The 19,758-nt window shown below is 48.5% G+C and overlaps 1 protein-coding gene across 1 annotated transcript in view; it reads left to right on the top strand.

Annotated features, from left to right (window-relative positions):
• The window catches only part of SKAP1 (src kinase associated phosphoprotein 1), a 146,941-nt gene that overhangs the window by 24,590 nt on the left and 102,593 nt on the right, over positions 1-19,758 (top strand). The window contains exon 4 of the mRNA XM_051640436.1: positions 6,918-7,034. Coding sequence (XP_051496396.1) covers positions 6,918-7,034 — 117 coding nt within the window. The remainder of the gene's footprint in view (positions 1-6,917; positions 7,035-19,758) is intronic.

Genomic DNA, 19,758 nt, shown 5'->3' with positions numbered 1-19,758 from the left:
AAAAAGAAAGAATAAATCTTGTTTACTTGTTTACATCCCGTGGGAATCTTCTGCTGTGCTGGGTTTCAGGCTCGTTCCTAGCAAGACTGCAACGTGCTGTGCTTCCCCTGTCAGGCAGCTGGTCTGTGTAGCTGCTGCCCACTCGAGAGGCAGAATGTGCAGTGCCTTTCCTGAAAGGGTGCCAGGATTGCGGGAGGGAGGAAGTTAGAGGGGGGGAGGGAGCCAACACACGGGGAGAAAAGGAAGGGAAAACTGGGGAGGAGAGCTCAGCTGGGGAATGACACAGGGAGCTAGAAAAGAGAGATGCAGTGTGAGCTCAGCAGCTCCTCCTGGGTTTTTGGGGGGATACTGAGGCCCCCCCAGCCTCATTGGTTTGGACATTGAAGGAGCTTTGCTGTCTTGCAGAGCAGCTCTGCCAAAGTCTTCTTTTGGGCAAGACTTGTCACTTCTTGCATGTCACTTGTGGGGTGGCCTTTCTGGTGTCTGAGGAGTTGGGCTCTCTGTTGTCATGGCTTGCTGCTTTCCTTTTTAGAAAGAAATCCCTCCATCAGCTGAGGGCAGGCTTTGCTTTGAATCCCTACGTATCTGATTAAAGGTCTAGGAATTAATAACTTCCAGGTTTATTTTCTGTTTTGTGTAATCCTGAAGTTTCTTTGCCACGTGACAGGGAGAGAAAATAATTTAACCCTGGCCTGTTCAGAGCTTCTCAGCATCCTTCAGGTTTATTCTCCTGAAGCTGGGAGCTGCAAATCTTGAATTCCTTTTGGTGTAATAAAATATTTGGACCCCTTATAGCCCTTTGATTCCCTCCCCCCCCCGACAACAGGAGTAGGTTTTGCACCCCGGGAGGCTCTAGGCAGTCTGCTGCTGCGCTGCCCGGTGGCTGGATTTGATGGATCCCGGGAAGCTTTTGCTTTTCCCTGCCCAGCAGTGGGTTAAGGCTGAGCTGCCAGCCGGGCAGGGTTTGCTTCCCCCGGCGATGCCGCGCGCTGCAGCCCGACCTGCTGGGCACAGGGGCTCATTGCAGCCCCCAAACCAGCCTGCTGCGAAGGAGCTGCCCGCTTCCGACTTGGCTTTTAACATAAGTGGCGTTTTTAGTGGACCATTAATTTGCTTTACTACATGTAATTAGCCCAAACTGGATACTGAGTGAACAAAATTAGCCTTGGACTGGCTTCACTTGTCAGCCAGCCAAGACCTGTTTGGGTCGACGTTTCTACAACAATGATAAATCTGCTCCTCCTGCCTGCGAGGAGGAACCTCACTTTGCTTTCGACCCTGTTGCCGTGGGGTGGACCCGTCCTGCTGGCAGAACTCAGGGTGAGCAGAGACGGGTCCTGCTCTCCCCGTGGCCTTGCCTGCCTCCTGAGCCAGGGACAAAGTCATTTTCCTCCTGTGTGTGACCTCCCCGTCCAAGAAAATATTTGTGAAGCGGGATGAACACGTTGAGATCTGGAGATAAAGAGATTTCTTTTGTAGTTTGTTAATAATACCATGGTTGTTGGTACAGCCCAGGGAGGGGAGGGTGGACATAGAATCATATCGTGGAATGGTTTGGGTTGGAAGAGACCTTAAAGCTCATCCACCCCCATCCCCCTGCATGGGCAGGGACACCTCCCACCAGCCCAGGCTGCTCCAAGCCCCATCCAACCTGCCCTTCAACACTGCCAGGGATGGGGCAGCCACAGCTTCCCTGGGCAACCTGGGCCAGGCTCTCACCACCCTCACAGCAAAGAATTTCCTCCTCATGTCTCACCTCAATCTCCCTCTTCCAGTTTTCATCCATCCCTCCTCATCCCATCCCTCCCTGCCCTTGTCCCAAGCCCCTCCCCAGCTTTCCTGGAGCCCCTTCAGGCACTGGAAGGTGCTCTAAGGTCTCCCTGGAGCCTTCTCTTCTCCAGGCTGAACACCCCCAGCTCTGTGTGTGTATCACAGTGATACGCAGTAGAAAAGGTAGCTTTTCAGGCAAATGGGATGTTACTCAGGCACTGGCACTAGGAGGGAATCAATAGTCTGTAAAAAGAAGGTGCAGAAAATCTACATCCACCAAAACCTCAGCTATTCACATATTAATCACACGGCCTAACCACACAGATCCAAATGGGTGCTTAGGAGCCAACAAAGCCTTTAAGGCATTCAAAAGAGAAACACCATACATTTCCTAGCACGTCAGTGTGTTTAAAAAGGTATGTAATTTATAACAGCAACGTTGACAGAGCTTTAACTACATTACAAAAGCAAAACCATAATATATTTACACGTGAGCAGTACTTACTGTGTGGGTGCATCTCTGTTGATGTGTTTCCATGTGATTCTCCATAATTTCAGCAAGTGATTGTAGGGAGGGATATTAAACCATAGTATTGATAATACTTTTACAGCTCTGCTTTGGGAAATGCATTACTGCTAAATTAGTCCCTGCAAATCTAGAGATATTAACACTGTCGAGCATGAAGGCAGATGGGATTTGGATCAGAGACCTTTATTTGTAGTATGATACTAAAGGAGTCATTACTTTAAAGCAGGAACTTCTTTTCCTTGAATATTAACTGGAGTTGGGGATTTTACTTCCGCTTTGGCATGAACAAGCTTATCATAAAAGCACAAATGGAACTCGTTTGGTATTGATTTTTCTTATGCTCTAAAAAGATGCTTAATGAAACTCTAGGTACCTAGATAAAGACCTTCACTGAATGCAAAGTAAGCTTAATTGCAGTTCCCTTAACAAGCTGCTGGAGATGATTTTTTTTCCCCACTACAAAGCCCTTTCACCTATTGAGATTGTTTCTCTTCCTGTGTGTGTCAGGATGCATTAATTCACTTTTTCTTTTTCTTTTTCCTTTTTTTCCAATGAGGTGCAAACTGCAGCATAAAGGAAAACTTCTCTTTGCCAGCTTTTGCATGGAAAAAAAGTCAGCCTTGCTTTTTGAGGCCACAGGTAGAGGTGTCAGTTTTAAAAGAGTAACTGTCCCTCTCCCTTTGTAGAAGCAGAGATGGGCAGGGAGGTCTTTCTTGACACTTAACGAGAGAATTGTAGCCAAATCAGAGCCTGAAGTGATGATTTTTTAGCATTTGTCCTAAGATTTGCCATTGGGTGGATCTACCTCTGCTCTGGCATAGTTGCAGGGTTTTTATTTTTACCCTCCAGCCTTGCAAGCCCCAAAGCAAATAGGAAGGGTGGGTTCAGGTCATGCCCTTCCTTGCAGAGAGCAGCGCTTGTGCTCTCGACGTTGTGCAGAGAGAAGCAACAGTGTGTTCCCTGGTGGTGGTCACCTTCAGTGGGCTCTGCTCTTGCTGAGCCCTGGGGATGCTTCATTGGGTTCTTTTCATTCTCCTCTTGGTTATTTTTTTTCCTCCTTCAATGCAAGAGGCCTGTTCTGTGCCCCGTGCCAGGTCTGTGTGACGCCCACAGGTCCTGCAGGGCCCTGGTTGTGACAGATGCCACCAGCCTGACTCTACTGCCCAAAGTCACTGTGCTCTGAATTGTTCTCCCCCCCTTCTGGGGACACCCCTTGCACCAGAGACTCAATCTGTCCCCTCTGCAATTTGCTTCGAGTCGATATGCATAAAGCATGAGCTCCGTGTTAATTACACAGAATGCCTTCAAGCCCCTCTTTCTGCTGCCGTGAGAGAAGCTGCTTCTGCAGAAAATGTCAGAAGCTAAAAGATGGCATCGTTTCATTATTTTTTTCCCTGTGCCACAACTCTCACAAAGCAGGAGAGCTGGGAATTTCGTGCACTTGGGGGTAGCCAAACAGTGCCAGGGGAACCCCTGGATGAAGTGTAAGCCCAAGAAACCTCTTGCTCTTTCCCTTAGAGTCAGTCTTGCTTTTGTTCATGCTCCAAAGAGCGATAAGTTGGGGAATTTTGCTGAGGATTTGAGTAGGAAGATAGAGCAGCTTTGCGTCAGGTGCAGAGTAATTATTTGCTGGGATTCTGTGCTATTTGGTTTTTATTCCCTGTGTTTTCATTAAAAGCTAATGAGTTTTTTCTTCATTCAGAACAATAGCTTGGCCCCTGACAAGTTGTTGGTTATTTTTTCTGCTTGGACTCAACTAGCTGTTGCTGCTCCATAAACTTTATGGAGAAGTGGATTAAAGCATGAGAAGTTCTCGTAATGCAAACTCAAATGGAAAAGGCAATAGGATTTGGTTTAAGTAGTGATGTCTGCAGAGTTTTTGTTGTTCTTTTGTTGGTTTTGCTACTGAAACTGTAGGTGATGTTTGAGAACGCTAAACCAAACAAGATGCTGCTGTATTGATTTGTGAGGTAGCAATTTGGAATCCTGCTGTGCTTGGCATGGTACCTGTAAGTACATGCTGCAGCCTGGGTGTATTTGAGTGGGCTCTGGGAGCTTGTGGGAACACGTGCAAGCCCCGTTTCCACTCCTGCGTGGGGCCAGCAAGAACGAGCAGGTTTGTGCCCACAACCCCCCCGTATGATATTTCATCCTTGGGAATTCTGCCAAAACAGAGACCTGTGCCTTGCTCCTTCCCCGTGGTCGATGTGTATAATCCCTTCTCCCACTGTTCTAAAGCCGGTGGCTTATTTCTTGGGAGCAACCTTCCCGACTGGGCCTTTGTTCCGACTGCTTCGGTGCAGCCGGGTGAGCCGCTGCCCCCCGGGGCTGCTCGGAGCGGCGCTGCCGCCTCCCGCTCGGCGGAAACCGCAACCGGTTTGCTCGTTATGGCAATAATCCTGCACCTGGATCTCGTTACAGGGACCACCTGTTACCTCCGTGGGTGTTTAATCCCGCGCCGTTGGCTTGGAGGAAAATGTTCTATTCGTGGGTCTGAAGGGGCTGATGGAAACTCTCTTGTACCGCTGGCATTTTCCAGCCGCTGCGGGAAAAGGCTCCTCGTGTTCTCCTGCCGCACTGAGCTGGTGTTACTTAGGAGCAGCTTTTTAGACAGGCTTTTTTAGAGCCTTTTTTTTTTTTTTTAATCTGAGGATCTCAAAGTGCTCCAGTAAACCAGGGAAGAACCAATCCTCTTGTCACACACAGCTGAGCAAAGCGCTGGAATGACTCCTCCAAGGTGAGGTGGTCAGCAGTGTGCTCGTGGACATGCTCTGCTTCCCAGAGTTGGGCCAGTGGAGCAGGGAGTTTCAGTCTCTGCTTTTTAACCCCTGATTGGTTTGTTGGTTGTTTTTTTTTCCTCATGAAGGTGCATGCATGAATTTCAGCACAGAGGGACGTGCTTTGCTTATTCTTAGTGGCTGAGAAGAGCAGCCTGAGGATGGGAGATGGCTGTGGTACCACCTGCTGATGGCTGATCCCACAGCAGGGATCTGAGCCTGCCCTTTTGGGCCAGGGACCTGCAGCTTTCTTCTTGGCATGGGAGACGAGCAACACAGATGCTGAACGATGCAGCTCCCGAAAGGAGAAAAGCTATTTTCTGAATTTCCCTTTTTCTCTGGAATCTGATGCTCTGCACTGCGTGCTGGGGTGGCTGCTGGAAGCAAGTGAGCAGAGAGCTGCGAAAAGATTTGATTTGATTGCCTTCTTGGGCTCTTCCCCTGTGAGGAAAGTTGTAACGGCTTAAAGCATGGACTCCCAGGGACCCCCCTGTTTTGTCATTGACCCCCAAAGGCCTTTAGTAAATCTCTAAGTCAAATCTTCAATCAGTTTTCAAGACCTTTGAGCTTATGCTATCAGCAAGACTGTAATGGTGTCTGGCACCCTGTGTGATTTGTTTTTTAAGGAACTGATCTGTGGGAGGACAATCTCACATGTGTTACATTCTTCACAGCCAGATTGTTCCTTTTGGTGAAAAATTAAAGTTTTCTTGAAACAGTGCCCTTGACTGCAGAAGCCTGGGGTGTCCAAGAGCTTCATGCTCAGAGCAAGAGAGGGAAGGCAACAACCTGGGATCCTGAAAATAAAACCCATCGAAAATATTGTCATGTCTTTCTGCAGCTGGAGACTTAATGGCATCTCCACTGTGTTTCTTGGTGGGAGGAAGTGTTGCAAACCTCCATTCCAGGCCTTGGTTCCCTTTCATCAGTGCTTGATTGAAAACACAGGGAACAGCTCCTGTGTTTGCCCAGATAAAACTTCGGTTTAGTGTTTGAGCACAATTAACATCAGCTGAAAACTCCCCATTCTTGCTGTTTGTTGTGTGTTGAATGAGTAAGCAGCTGCCTCCAGCTCTGCTATCAGCAGCCTGGGCTCTGTGTGTTCAGGAAATGTCATGCAAAAAAGCTTTTTGGCTTTGTTTAGGGGGAGTAGGGTTTTCTTCTCCAGGTAGGCTAGCTGCACTCCATTTATATTAAAATTTGATCTTAACATCTGTCACTGTAGCATCTAAGTGCCTTCTGCATAAAATCCAATATCGGGAGCAAATTCCCTGGCAAAATGTCTGCTCACAGAAAAACTCAATGCAACATCAAGTCTGGGGAGGTAATAGCTCCTGCCTCCACACACAGACATGTTGCTTTGTTAATTTGGATGTGACTTATAGGGAGGCAATCTTTTTTCCCCCTTCCACTTTTTAATTAAAGGATCTCAAAGCTTTTTCCTACGATGCAGGAAGATCCTTCATTCCAGTGAAGCAGATAGCACAGTCCTCCATTTTACAGATGGGTTATTTACACAGAGGTCATGTGCTGGGGGCAAGAACAAGGCATGGGACATAGCTCTGGGAGTTTGACCCCAAGGTTGGTGTTTCCAGCCTCCTCCTTGTGTGTCCTCCAGGTGTGAGGTCTGTACATAGCCAGCCTGAGTGGTTTTGCAGCAGGAATGTGCCACCTTGGTCTCAAATGATGAAACTGGCCTCAAACCCACCAAAGTGCTTTTGGGTTTTGTAGGGAGTGAAAAAGGGAACCACTAGGAAACATGTCTCATGGTGTAGGGAAAAAGATTTGGGTTTAGAACTGTGTCCTTTTCACTAACCCCAGGCTCTTCTTCTCTTTTCTAGGAGAGGATCAGCATGATGTTGGCTTTGCACAGGACAGTTCTGATGAAAATCAGAGCTGGGGGTTGGCCCCTTCCATGACATCTGATGCTTCCCTTCCATCAGACTTGCAGGATGATGGTAAGTCACAGACACTTTTTGAAGTCCTTGAGTGAAGAAGTTAAAAAGGTGAAGTGCAATCTAGTGGGATTTTCTTGTTGTCTTTCATCCATCTCATAACATAGGAGGTAGTTCTTCTTGTTAACTGGTACCTGTTTTGTCCGTGACCATAAAATGTTATGGCAATCCTGGATTTAATTTGGTGTTGCTGAAGTCAAATGTATTTTTTTGTCATTTTGGTGCAAACTGGAGTTGGTTGTTCTGTTTTGGATTTACAGCAGTGGCAGAAAAAGCAGAATTTTATTTGCTGGATGTTGTTTTCCAAAGTTAACTTGCAGCTTCTGGGTGTGTTCCTTCTTGAGTGCTTGGCCTCACACTTGGAAGGAGTGAAGTCTTCTCAGACCTTGTCTCCTCCCATCCTTTGAAAATCAGACCTCTTGAAATCTCCTGGCTTTGGAGAGTGTTTGTGGGACCTTCTAGTGCTTGGAATTTGGGGCTCTTTCTTCCTGTGAGCATAGAAGCACTCCCAGCCATGGATGGAAGCTGGCATCCAACGCCAAGAGCACTTCTCAAGGCATTCCATGTCAGATGGGGGAGTTCAGGGCAAAGAGCTGCTGTGATGCTTGTGTCTGCTTGAGAGGAGCAGCTTAGGAGTGATGGATTTGTGATATGCTATTGAAATCGAAGCCTACAGAGCTGGGATGATTCTGATCTTCTCTGGGGTTATCTCTGGGCCCTAGAGAAGGCTTGACTGCTTTGGTCGCAGATTCTCAATCTCCTGCTTCCCACAGATCTTGTTTCCTGCTCCTCCTCTTTCACTTCCCTTGCACTTTCCCCCTATGCTGTCTCACCCCCCTGCCTTGTCCTTCCTCTTTCATTTTCTCCTCTTCCATCCCCTTCTTCCCAGCCTCTCCCTGCTCTTTCATGTCTACTCATGTCAGTGAATCCATAGTCATCAGTCAAGAATACAAAGAAATGAGGATTTATTTGGGATGAGGCCACGAGAGCTGATGGGCACCAAAGTTAGCTCCTTCACCCGGGGCAAAACACCAGGAGTATCTGCTCAGTGTGTTGATCTGTGCTGTGAAATGAACGCTTTAATTTAGGCTGATTAGAGACAAGGTTGGTGTGGTAGTTAGGTGGTAATTGCAGCACGAGAAGAGGTGTGGAGCTGGGGGCTGGTTGTTTTAAATAATCTGTGTGCTCAGATATGATGCACTTAGCTGGAGAAGGTGTGACAAGGATAATGGATGTCGGCCTGAATGGGACATGAAAGGGTGCTGAAGACCTCGAGCTTGGCCTCGTCAGGCGAGCGGTGTCGTGATGAAGGCTGGGGCTTCTCCTGGCGTGTTTATTAAGCTTGTCTGAGGAGCTATTTGCTTTGCTAACTCTGAGTGGTGGTTTTTGGCAGCCATGAGGGGCAGAACTTGACATGACACTTGCAAGGTATGCAAACACTTGGCACCACTGGAAGTTTTCAGACACAGATGAAATGCCTGCCTCGGAAGGGTGCCCAAGGGGTGCCTGGTGAGGAGGCTGGTAACACAGGAAAATGACACTACAAAGAGGAGGGGAAAGAGCTGGCCCAGGGAGCAGTTACATTAAAATGAAGTGTTAGTTGCTGGAAACTGGTAAGAGTGCTGAGTAGCAGCAAAGCACGGGCTTGCCTTGGGGTCAGTTAGTTCTGGGTGAAGGTTGAGCAGTTTTGGCTGAGGAGGTGCAGGCTGTTGGCAGGCTGAACCTAACATATTCAAGGTCAAAAAGGTTGAAGGCAGGATCTTGGAACCTTTTATTTGCCCTGCAACAGTTTGTAGGGGCATGATCAGAGTGAATATTTTTAGGTATCTGCCAGTGGTATGGATATGGATCAGGGCTGGGATTTCCTCTGGGGTTTTGAATTTCTGTGATGACTTCCTATCTATCACCCCTCGTGGGGCGTTGCTGTTGTCCAGAGGAGTGACCAAGAGCTGCTCCCTTCAGGCAGCACAGGTGCACGGGGGTGATGGCTCTGGCTGTGGTCAGAGGAAGAAATTAGCTGTTTGTAGGAACATCCTTATCATTCCTGTGGCTTTTTTCCACCCCTGTTATGCAACAACAAGCAGTTATGTCCTCAGGTGCAAGCTAAAAGCTGCTGTCTCCCACTTGCCCGAATTTCCCGGCTGTATCAATTCAAGGTTTCAAAGGAAGCAGGTCCTAGCTGGGATGGTGCTCACTTCTGCCCCTCCCGGCTAATGAAACCCGGGGGAGTTTGGAGGTGGGGGAAATGCCACCACTACTCGTTTTGAACAGACTCTTCCTTGCCTGCTCTGAACTTCTTGTGAGAATGAGAGAGAACCTTCAAAGTTGTCTCTGGAGGGAGCAAGAGGGACTGAGCCAGTTGGGGATGACTGTACTCAATGAGGCATGGCCCTGCTCTATAGGATCGTCCCTAATGAGTGATTAAGGAGCTAATGTTTGCACAGTGCTGGGAGGCTGGGAAGCGCCGTGGAAGTGCTAAGCACTGTTATAATGATAAGTATTTCTTAGGAGACACTTCCCATCTAATGGACTCTGCTCAGACCACTTGAAGACTTTTCAAAACTGTTCAGTCTCTTAAACTGGTAGATCACTTAATTCCCTGGTGTTCTTTCATTTAGTTTTCCTGAAGTGGAATGTCTATCCCACGGTGTCCAGAGGGGCAGGACCTGCACATCTTTAATATCCAGCACTTCCAGATCTGGCTTCTCCAGTCAGGGTTTCCCCACTCGTGGTGCTGCTGTGGTGGTGGTGGCAGAGCAGCTGGTCCCTTGCTGGAGAGATGCTGAGCCAGGATCCCAATGATTCCCCCAGTGTCAGGACAAGATCCCAGGAAACTAGGGGGGTGAGGGCCACTGCTGCTGTCCTGCTTTGCCACAGCAACAGGAGTGACCATATCTTTCCTTTTATATTACACAGGTATCTGTTAGCACGTGGAAGGGAGCATAACTCACAGTGACAGGCATGTACTTTATGGGTTCTGTTAGCCATGCTCCCTGGGATAAGAAATCTTGCCTCTGACTTCCCAGATTTTTCCATCATGTCAGCAGAGAACTTAGGCTGAACATACTTACAGCTCATTCAGTTCTGAGTAGTGGTTTGGTTTCTTTTAATATGTAAGTTTTGAGTGTCTTAAAACTAAATTCCTTAGCAAAAAATCCCTTTGCTTTACGAAAACCTGCTAAAAATGGCTTTTATCTTAAAGTGTGGAGGGTGGTAGATGAGGGGGCACTTACACTGTGCCCCAGTGACTTGGAGGCAGATACAAATGGAAAAAAAACCTAAAATACCAAAACTTTTGGGGGGAATTAGAAACTGAAAAGAGGTGGCACATCTTCAGTCCACCCCCAGGTACTTCCTGAACCCATTTGCATCCCAGAGAAGCCCCGTTTCCTCCTGTGTGTCCTCCCAGTACCTAGAAATGGGGTGGGAACCAATAAAACACCAAAGTGAGTTTTCTACCTAACTCTTCAAAACCAAGGCTCCAGTTCGCAAACCCAGGGAAGCCTCTAAACACCTGGTAGAAGTTTCTTGCTGGATGCGTGGCAGCCTCCAGCCTCTGCACGTGTCCAACGTGCTCCTCTCTCCCAGAGTGTCCCATTTTCTCTCCTGCTGGTGTCCTGGAGCACCCAGTCATTTCTCCTTGAGGTGTGTAGTGTTCTGCACCCCACGTGCTTCCCTGCTTTTAGGGAGTCCTGGCACCTACACCTGCAGCTCCTGCCTTTATTTCCCCTGTGCTTCCTGCACCTTTCTAAACTCTCAGGAATTGCTTCCTAGATATGGAATGAATTGCTTTAAAAGTCCAGCCTGCAGGGATGTTTTTAGTGCACCTGGGGGTGCAGGTGGGTGTGTGGGAGGGGGTGCAGGTGGGTGTGCAAGCAGGTGAGCTGCACGGAGCGGGCACACAGGGTGCAGGGGGGGATTGGGAGGGCGGAGGGGTGGGGTGGGTGCACCTTTGGGGTGCCAGCAGGGTGCTGGGGGGTGTTAGCTGGTGCGGGAGGGACGGGGTGTGCACAGTGCTGTGCGGGGGATCCACTGGTGTGGGTGAGCTGGGTGCCCAGCGCTGGGCAGGGGTGCAGAGAGCTGAGCAGCCTGGGGGAGTTTCAGGGGGTGTCTGGGGCCGTGCGGAGCGGGGGGCAGGTCAGGGGGTGGGGATGCCGGGGTGGGCCAGGGGGTGTGCGGGGCCGTGCGGGGGCTCGGGGGGTGCCGGGGCGTGTGCGGGGCCGTGCGGGGGCTCGGGGGGTGCCGGGGCGTGTGCGGGGCCGTGCGGGGGCTCGAGGGGTGCCGGGGGGTGTGCGGGGCCGTGCGGGGGCTCGGGGGTGCCGGGGGGTGTGCGGTGCCGTGCGGGGGCTCGGGGGTGCCGGGGGCCGTGCGGGGGCTCGGGGGGTGCCGGGGGGTGTGCGGGGGCTCAGGGGGTGCCGGGGGGTGTGCGGTGCCGTGCGGGGGCTCAGGGGATGCCGGGGGGTGCCCGGGGCCGTGCGGGGGCTCGGGGGGTGCCGGGGGGTGTGCGGGGCCGTGCGGGGCGCGGCAGCGGAGTTCTGCAGCGCCCCCGTGTGGCTCAGGGCGGCGCTGCTCCCGCGCCGCTCGGTCCCGGTTTTCCGCTTTCCGGGCACTTTTATTAAAAAACAAAACAAGCCAAAAAAAAAACCCCAAACCCAAACCAACAAGAAACAAAATAGATCCGTCTCCCCCAGCCCCCATCCCAGGTGTTTCTTCCAGTTCCTTCCGCTCTCACAGCTCCGGTGTGCCCCGGTGTCCATTCGGTGACATCAAATTCCTGCTTGGCCAAAGGGGGAATTGCGGGAACGGGGCTGGGGCTGCGGGAACGGGGCTGGCACTGCGGGAACGGGGCTCGGACTGCGGGAACGGGGCTGGCACTGCGGGAACGGGGCTGGGGCTGCGGGAACGGGGCTGGGGCTGCGGGAACGGGGCCTTGGCCTGGGGCTCTCAGCCTTGTGCTCTGGCCCAAAGGAGCCTCTGGCCCAAATGCGGCTGAATTTCTGTGATAAGAAAGTGTGTGAAATGAAACGGTGTGAAATGAAACACGGATTAAGAACCTGTTTCAGAAGCGCTGAGTGTCTGCAAGTTCAACAGTCGGTGCAGCCCAGCCCCTGGATGCCCGCAGATGGGTGGAAGTGCCACTTATGCCAGAGTTGAAAGCTTTACATTTTTCTTTTCAAATACCATTAGAAGCAATTATCTCTGCTCCCTGACGTCCAGAAATGTCTTTTGGTTGCTTTTCACTGGGTTATTAGAAACTTGCTGTTGATGTACTTTGAAGGTCTATGAAAACAGTCAGGGAGGGGGTTTGTGACAAGCGCCGGGGCTGCTGGAGGCTCCTCCTGGCTCCTTCCCTTTTTCATCTCTGGCATCGCCCAGACGAGCCCAGGGAGCAAGAGGTTAAAACACGGATCAGTTCTTTCTCTCCTGATTCCCTCCCATGGCCGTGGGAGCAGGTCTGACCAGTTCAATGTGAGTTTTGCCAAGGGGAGGAGAACAGGCACAAATCCATGTATAAGAAAACAATACGTTTTGTAAAAAATATCTACTATTACTGTGTGACAGTTTGTAAAGAAATCAGAGTCCCTTAAAGCTACAGAGCTCATGTTCCTTGATTTATTGTTTTCTGAATGGAAATGCACCATAACATTAGTGCTTTCAAGCCCAGTGTGATAATGTCTCTGGCATTGTGCAAATAAGTTCCTGGAACGGTTCTCTGGCTGGTCAAAAGGTTTGGCTATATTTTATACAGAGCAACTCTGTGCACCTCTGTATTAAGGATTATTTGTTCGGGGTGGAGAGGAGGAGGGTGGGTTGCTTGCAGGCTGCCAGAAATAGATGCATAAATTATATAGGAGAGCTCAGACCTTTGTAGAGAACAAGCAGCAGGGAGAGTGATGCTGTCAGGATTTTCAGCTGTCATTTAAAGCAAACAAATGAAAACAAAACCAAACCAAACCCGGAGTGGCTTCATGTTCTCGTTTGGGATTTTACAGCTGCAGCAAATTGTAGCTCAAATAATTGCTGCAGAAATTGTACCTGACTTGTGGCTGTGGCTTCCATCAGGGCATGTTGAGTGCAGATGCTGGTCCCCAGGGCTGAGCCCGTGGTTTTGTGGGTGCCATTTTTTGAGCTTAAAGTCATTTTTTTCCTCCAGCAGAGACATTTGGAAGTTGGTCTGAGAGGCTGTTCTTGTACTGAGGGTGCCTGCGGAAGAGCGGGCGATTTCAAGTGCCTCTGTCCTGTCTAATCTGCCCCCTTATCTTTCCCTGCACCCCATAAAAGCAGTTTTTCTTCATAAACTAGTGAAATAGCACATCAGCACTGACTGAGGGGAGGGCTGGAGGATGCGCAGCCCTGTGTGGGGACACCAGCCTGGATTTCTGAGGATCATCATGTCTGGGGGTTCCTTAACCCTTTTTTGAGACATAATGCTGACACAAACCAGATCAGGCCCCAAAATGTTTTGGTCCAGCCTATCCCTTAAGGTCCCACATGTAAATGGGATGCAGTTTCATGGTGGTTATTTTCAGTTGAGGACTGTCAACCTCAGGATTCAAGCACAGGCTTTAAATCCATGAGTTGCTTTTGCACAAAATAACGTTTGTGATCGGGTCTCTGGGTGTTGCACGCCTCGGTTGTGGTTTGGAAAGGGGGTTCTTGCCCAGCCACTGGGATGTTTATGTTGTGTTTTGTTGGTTTTTTTTTAAAGCCAAGATTTTAAAGTAATTCCTTGAGTGCAAGAGCCCTTAAGAAAAACAAAAATGTTATGAAACATGTGGTGCAAAACCTCAGCAGTTCGGTGGGGCCCCAGACAGGAGTTTTAATTCAAAACACTTACAAGTCAGTGAAATGCCAATAACTTATTAATGTGGCTTTTCTAAAGCAAAAAATTCTGCCTCCTTCCCTGTTTGCCAACAGGGAAAAAGCATAATTAAAGTTTCTTTGTATTGCTTTATAAGTGCAGGATCAGATGAACAGATTTATTTTCCATACCTAGAGGACAGTCTTTAATGACAAGGTCTTACTTGGATTTTTTTTTAGTAAGTGGCTTAACAGCAGCAAGCTTGTGTGAAAACAGCCTTGCTTTATGATTGCAGCTTAAAAATAATTGTGGTGGAGGGTGCCCTCAGCCTGTGGATTATTTCAGAGGCAGTGGTGGGCTCAGGGCATGGTCCTGGGTGGTTTGGCAGCTGTCAGGAGCCGGGATGGAGCTTCCTCTGGTGGTGTGTTCCCCGTGTCAGGCACATGGGAATGATCTGTGTGCAGGTTACTGCTGTGTTGGAGGCTGGGTTAACACACCTGCCTCCTGAAGGCCTTTTTTTTCCCCCTCAGAATGTAAATCTGAGGCATAAACACTTTGTGTCTCTAGGTTCTCCCCAGCAGAGGGATCAATATGCAGGAAATGTGAGTTACCAAAGTGTCAGGCTGGAACTTCAGTGCAGCATCTCTTCTGCCTTTTATAAAAGAAAGTGATTCTAGTTTCCTAAATTAACAGGCAGTAAAGCCCCTGACCTGCATGGGCAGGGGTTTCCTCTGCAGGAGGGCAGGATGCTGAGGTGTGGTGGTTTTGGATCAAACCTGTGGCTGGGCAGGAGCAGCCATGGGAAGTCCAGAGCCCCTGGCTGGCACCAGGGACCTCCCTCAGGCTTGGGAATTGACGTGCAAGGAGCACCACGGTTGGGTGTGCTTGGCCCTGGGAGTGGTGGGGTTACAGCAAATCTGGACTTGACATTCTTTCACCAGATTTATGAATAATAAGATAAAATATTGGGTGGGTTCTGTGTGCCCACTTCAGCAGGAGCAAGGGGTAAGAGATGTTCTAGATGATGCACTTGAAATACATTGAGGTTATAGCAAAGATTTGGGTTTCTCTTTTTATTTTTTAATGAGAATTTTGAGCTTAACAAGGTTGTTAGAAAGGGAAGAGAAGGAAACTTCCTCTTATGGAACGACAAGATGGCTTGTCTGCAGTCAGGGTAAACTTCTCTTCATTCCTCTGTGGGACACTTTGGCATGACAACTCAAGGACAAAAGGGCCAACTAAACGTGTTTTCCCCACGTTCCTGGGACATGTGCAGGCAGAGCCAGGAGGCCCTGTTCCCTTGGGGGAGAAGCAGGATACGTTCCCAATAAAGACATCCCACTCCCACAGACACACTGAGAGTGGTGTCTGCTCACCTGGGTGGAACCACTCCTGGGAATAGTGATAATTGTGCCCATATCTTGCAGGATCCATCTTGAAACAGTAACAAGCCCTGAAATACAAAATTCCCAGCTGAGAAATGGCCTGGACAGCAATAAAAGCCCCTGTTATATATATGTTAACACGTGCTAAACTGCTACTGACTTCATTCCAACTTAAGCATGTGCTTAAACATGTGGTTCAATGTGAGCCACAGGGAATACATTAAATTATTACCCAGGTTATGTAGTGCTGAAAATCACTGTGTGCAAAAATAAAGCCACTATCCTGAAGAATTTAATTTAAAGACTGGTTATAATAAATCCTAAAATGTAACATGTTAAAGGACAACTGGAGGGAAGGAAAGGCCTTTTTTTTTTTTTTTTTTTTTTCCCTTTTCATTTATTTTATTTCTCCTTTAAATGTAAGGAGTCAAGTACAACTTTATTCAACAAGCTTCTCCCCAGAGCTGTTGTACCTACTGGTGGGTTTACTCAAGCAAAGAGGCCACGTCGGATGTTCTGTCATTGCCATTTTGCAGGAAGGCTTTGTGTGAGGGTGTGCACGTGTGTGTTGTAAGGAGTAGCTTTGTTTCAGGCTTAGGGTGATGAACTACTCCTTAAAACAAGTTAAACTCTTATTGTTTAACCCTCAGAGAGATGTGGCAGTTGAAAGGGATTGGGTGTCCAGATTGATTTTGGGTCCGTGTTGAAGGGAGCGTGTGGAGATGTACCTGTGTGGGGCACGGAGTAAACACTGGGACTTCTAATCCAGTGTCATGGGAAGAGCAGCCGAAACAATCGACATCATCCTTCACCCTGATAATGCTTTCTCACCAACTAATAGCTCCTTGTTCATCAAGGAAACGAATGTGTGCGGAGGTGACATGCTCTTCACCCACCGCTCTTTGTTCCAGGGTCCTCCAGACTGATTGTATCAGCTCCAGCACTGACAAATATCCCCCCAAACTTTAACACTATGTAAAATTGAGTTATGGGGTTTTAAGGTTAGACTCCTCTGGCTGAAGGTTGATTGTCTCCAAGAGATAAAGGAATCACTACTCAACAATAACAAAATCTTTGCCATAGGATAATGCCTGTTATTGAGCTCCCAGCTCCCTTTATTTGGTTACAAAGCTTCACCCCTATTTTTTTTCCTGCGCTCGTAGGTTAAAGTGGGAGCTGCCATTTGAAATTGGTGAATTGCTGCTGTTCTCCACCCTCACCCTGTGCTCGAGCACATGCTTTGGCAGATAGATCAATCCCTTGAACCATCCTATCACCCACGGCTGTGTCTCTGCTGCTCCAGTTTTTTAACAAGTTGCCCTCATGATGGCACCTTCCCAGCACTGAGCAGTGCCAGGGTGCTGCTGCACCTTGGGCAGCCTTTGGAGAAAGAAACCTCGGTTGCCTTGCCTGGGCAATCCCAAAGACCTTGGTAGCCAAATCAAAGAGTAGAAGGAGAGCATTTTTGTAGTTTTACAGTAAGATTCATCCATTGGAATGGAGGAAATAATTCTCATAGAGCTGAGACCAACGTGGGGTGCAAGTGGCTTGACCCAGCACAAGGCCTGTGATGTAGGTGACAATCACATCTTCAAGCCTTGGAGCCCCAAAAACCTTGTTCAGGTTGGCAAAGGACTGTGTTGCATTTAGCAATAAGTCTTGGCCATCTGCTGCAGATGGAATGGTCTGGCATGGCTCTGTGAAGGATCAAAGCCTTAGCAGAAATGATGGAATTTGGGGGAAGGAATTGAAAGTTTATTTTAACTTCAAACTGATGGTATCTGGGGCAAGGGCTTTTGGTGCTGGGACAGTCTTATGCTGAGGGCAACAAGAGCCTGCCAGAAGAGAGGGGCTGTGCTGGCTGTGGGCGAAGAAGTCACAAAAACCAAGGGAGGACAAAATTTAGTGGAGTGAAGCTCCCTGTACCCTCTGAACTCCTTCCAAATCCTGGAAGCACTCTGCCTTTCCTGATAAACACCTGATACATGAGGTGTGTGGAGAGGACGTGTGTGATAGGGATGAGCTAGCCCTGAAGGTTTGGATCAGGCAGGCAGTTGGTGTCAGTCTTTGAACATCCATACAGAGCCCTGCTCTCCGCCCCCATGACTTGTATTTCAGCTTTACACACTTGTAGTTGCCCAAAAAGACAGACCTCTGCTGTCCCCCAAAGGCCGTGGGCATCTGCAGGGTGGAGCTCAGTGGAGCTTTCAAGTCTACTCTGATTTCTTTCTTCATCCTCAAACTTCATTCATATCCATGTGCTTCAAAGCAGATCTTACTATTCCAGGGGTCCAGGATGAGTTCAGACATCCCCTGACCTTGGAGGGAAATGGTTTCCATCCTGTTCCTGTGCAGGTGGTCGGTGTATTAAGTGTGAGTTGCCAAGTTTCCAGGCCAGATCCAGTGCTGGGGTTCAGCCTGTGTTGGTGCTGATGTTGAGAAGCCCACTATTACCCTGCGCCCACTCCCCTCACTCAGTCACACAGGTCCCTCACCCCCTGCAAAAATGCAGCCCCTTTATTTTTGAGACCCCCAATTCCATTGCAAGTTCTTGTTCCCCCCCTTTTGTTCCATAACACTCTTTGGTGCTGGATGTGCTCTGGATTCCCTTTTTTTTTTTTTTGTTACCCTAGTTTATTCTGTAGTAAGATGAAGCTCATTTTATTGTTCTATCCATATTCCTAACCTCTCTGTGTCCCCTACTTTTATTTCCTCTGCTTTCACTTGATATTTGCATTATCACCTAATTTAGTGTCTTCCTGCTCATTGAATTAATGGACTGTTTACTTGCCTTAGATAAAACGGGGACAAATACCCTGCAGTACCCCAACACAGACACCTCTCCCCCACGTGACAGAAACCCATTTATCACCAGCTTTTGTCTCTGGCCCTTGGGCCAATTTTCAGTCTGTGACAATTGCTTCTATCCAAGCTGAGGTAAATTAATTCTTTTTTTTGCAGTGAGATTTGCTGTGGCACCAGATCAGCCTCTCAGTGAAGCCTCTAGATCTATTGCAGCTTCCACGTTATCCCAAGTCTGCTAATTTTGTGGCTTGATCAGGAAGGCTGCCTGTGTGTGCCTGAGGTCACCAGCTTTGTGCAGACCCAAGGGCTGGTTGTTGCTAAGAAGGCAATTACAGCCTAGGTGCTCATAAAGTAATTTAGGCCCTTTTTGATTCTTTATTTTTTAAAATCTCTTCCATTATTTGATGAGTGTGACATTAGATTTGCCAGGGCATCATTCAGCCTCTCCTCGGTCTTGTGTTTTTCAGCTGTGGTGCTACCTTTGATAATTGCCCTCTGTGTTTTTAGCCCTCTGCTGTGATCAGAAGGAAAGGCCCTGTGGTTTGGGAAGGTGGGGACTTTGTTATTGTAATTCCCGTGAGACTATATGGAAATGGAGATTGGTGGGATGGAAAGCACAACCTTAGAAGTACAAAGTAAGAATTAAATGTATTTGTCTGCCCCTGTCCATGCTCACACCCCTGTCCTAGCTCTTGTCTAGGAAGCCTGTGGCTACCTTAGCAGTCTCTGTAGCCATCAAGGAGCAGAGCATGACTGGCTCCCTCCAGTTGTAACAGCATCTCCCAAGTAGGTGAGAAATCTTCACTGCCAACTTTTAGCTATGTTTGTCACCTAGTGGACATCAGGGTGGTGACACTCCACTTCAGATGGTGTTTGCAGTTTGCTTGCTGCCAAGGTTGTTTGGAAGTTTGTTTATTTTCATCTGTAGGTGGAAATTCCGTGTCTGCCCAGATCTGCTAGCTCTGCTGGACCAGAACAATCAGTTTCAATTATCTTCTTGGGAGAAAAAAAATGCATCTTACTTTGAATCCAGGGAAAATTCTGTATGCCTCCTCTCCATCCCCTCTAGGAAAAATCTCGTTGGAAATAAAAAACAAACATAAGCTTTTCTTTTCTGATGCGAATGGAAGATGTTGATCAGAAATGCTCCTGTTTTGCGTTTCAGGTCTTCCAAACCACTTTTAATTTGTTTAAGGAAAAAACCAACACCCCACCAGCAGAAAGGCAAAGCAAGAAGTTTGAAAACCACACAAACTTTCACAATGGCAAAACTAACCAGTCCCACCCAGGGCAAGTAGGGCCAGACAATATTGGTGTTTGAATATTCTCTTTTCCTTCTTTTCTTTGATATGCAAACTTGCTGCTGATCAAAGAACTTTGGGGGGAGGACAATAGTGTGGATCATGGTGCCTTTGGGTTTTGGTTCCTGGGTTTGATCCCATGATGGCTGGGGTGGGCTTGGGGACGAGCACAGCTTTCCTTCCCCTCCCCCTTGGTCTTCCAGTTCAAGCCCTGAATTCAGGGCTCAGCAGGGGAGCTGAGCAGCACAAGCCCTGAGGTTGCAGCAACTGCCATAAAATGGCTATAGCTCTGCTGTCTACAAAGCCCCCATCCCTCTTGGGTACCCCAGGATGCTAAATCTGTGGGTTCAGGCTTGGGGCAGGTGGTAGGATTTGCTCCTTTAATCTTCAGTGTCTATTTATTACAGTGGAGCTCCAGGGCATCTGAGCACGGC

Source organism: Apus apus, chromosome 25 (genome assembly GCF_020740795.1).
Source record: "Apus apus isolate bApuApu2 chromosome 25, bApuApu2.pri.cur, whole genome shotgun sequence".
NCBI classification, from domain to species: domain Eukaryota; kingdom Metazoa; phylum Chordata; class Aves; order Apodiformes; family Apodidae; genus Apus; species Apus apus.
Note: the sequence above shows the minus strand (reverse complement) of the source record. Positions and strands in the feature narration are given on the sequence as shown.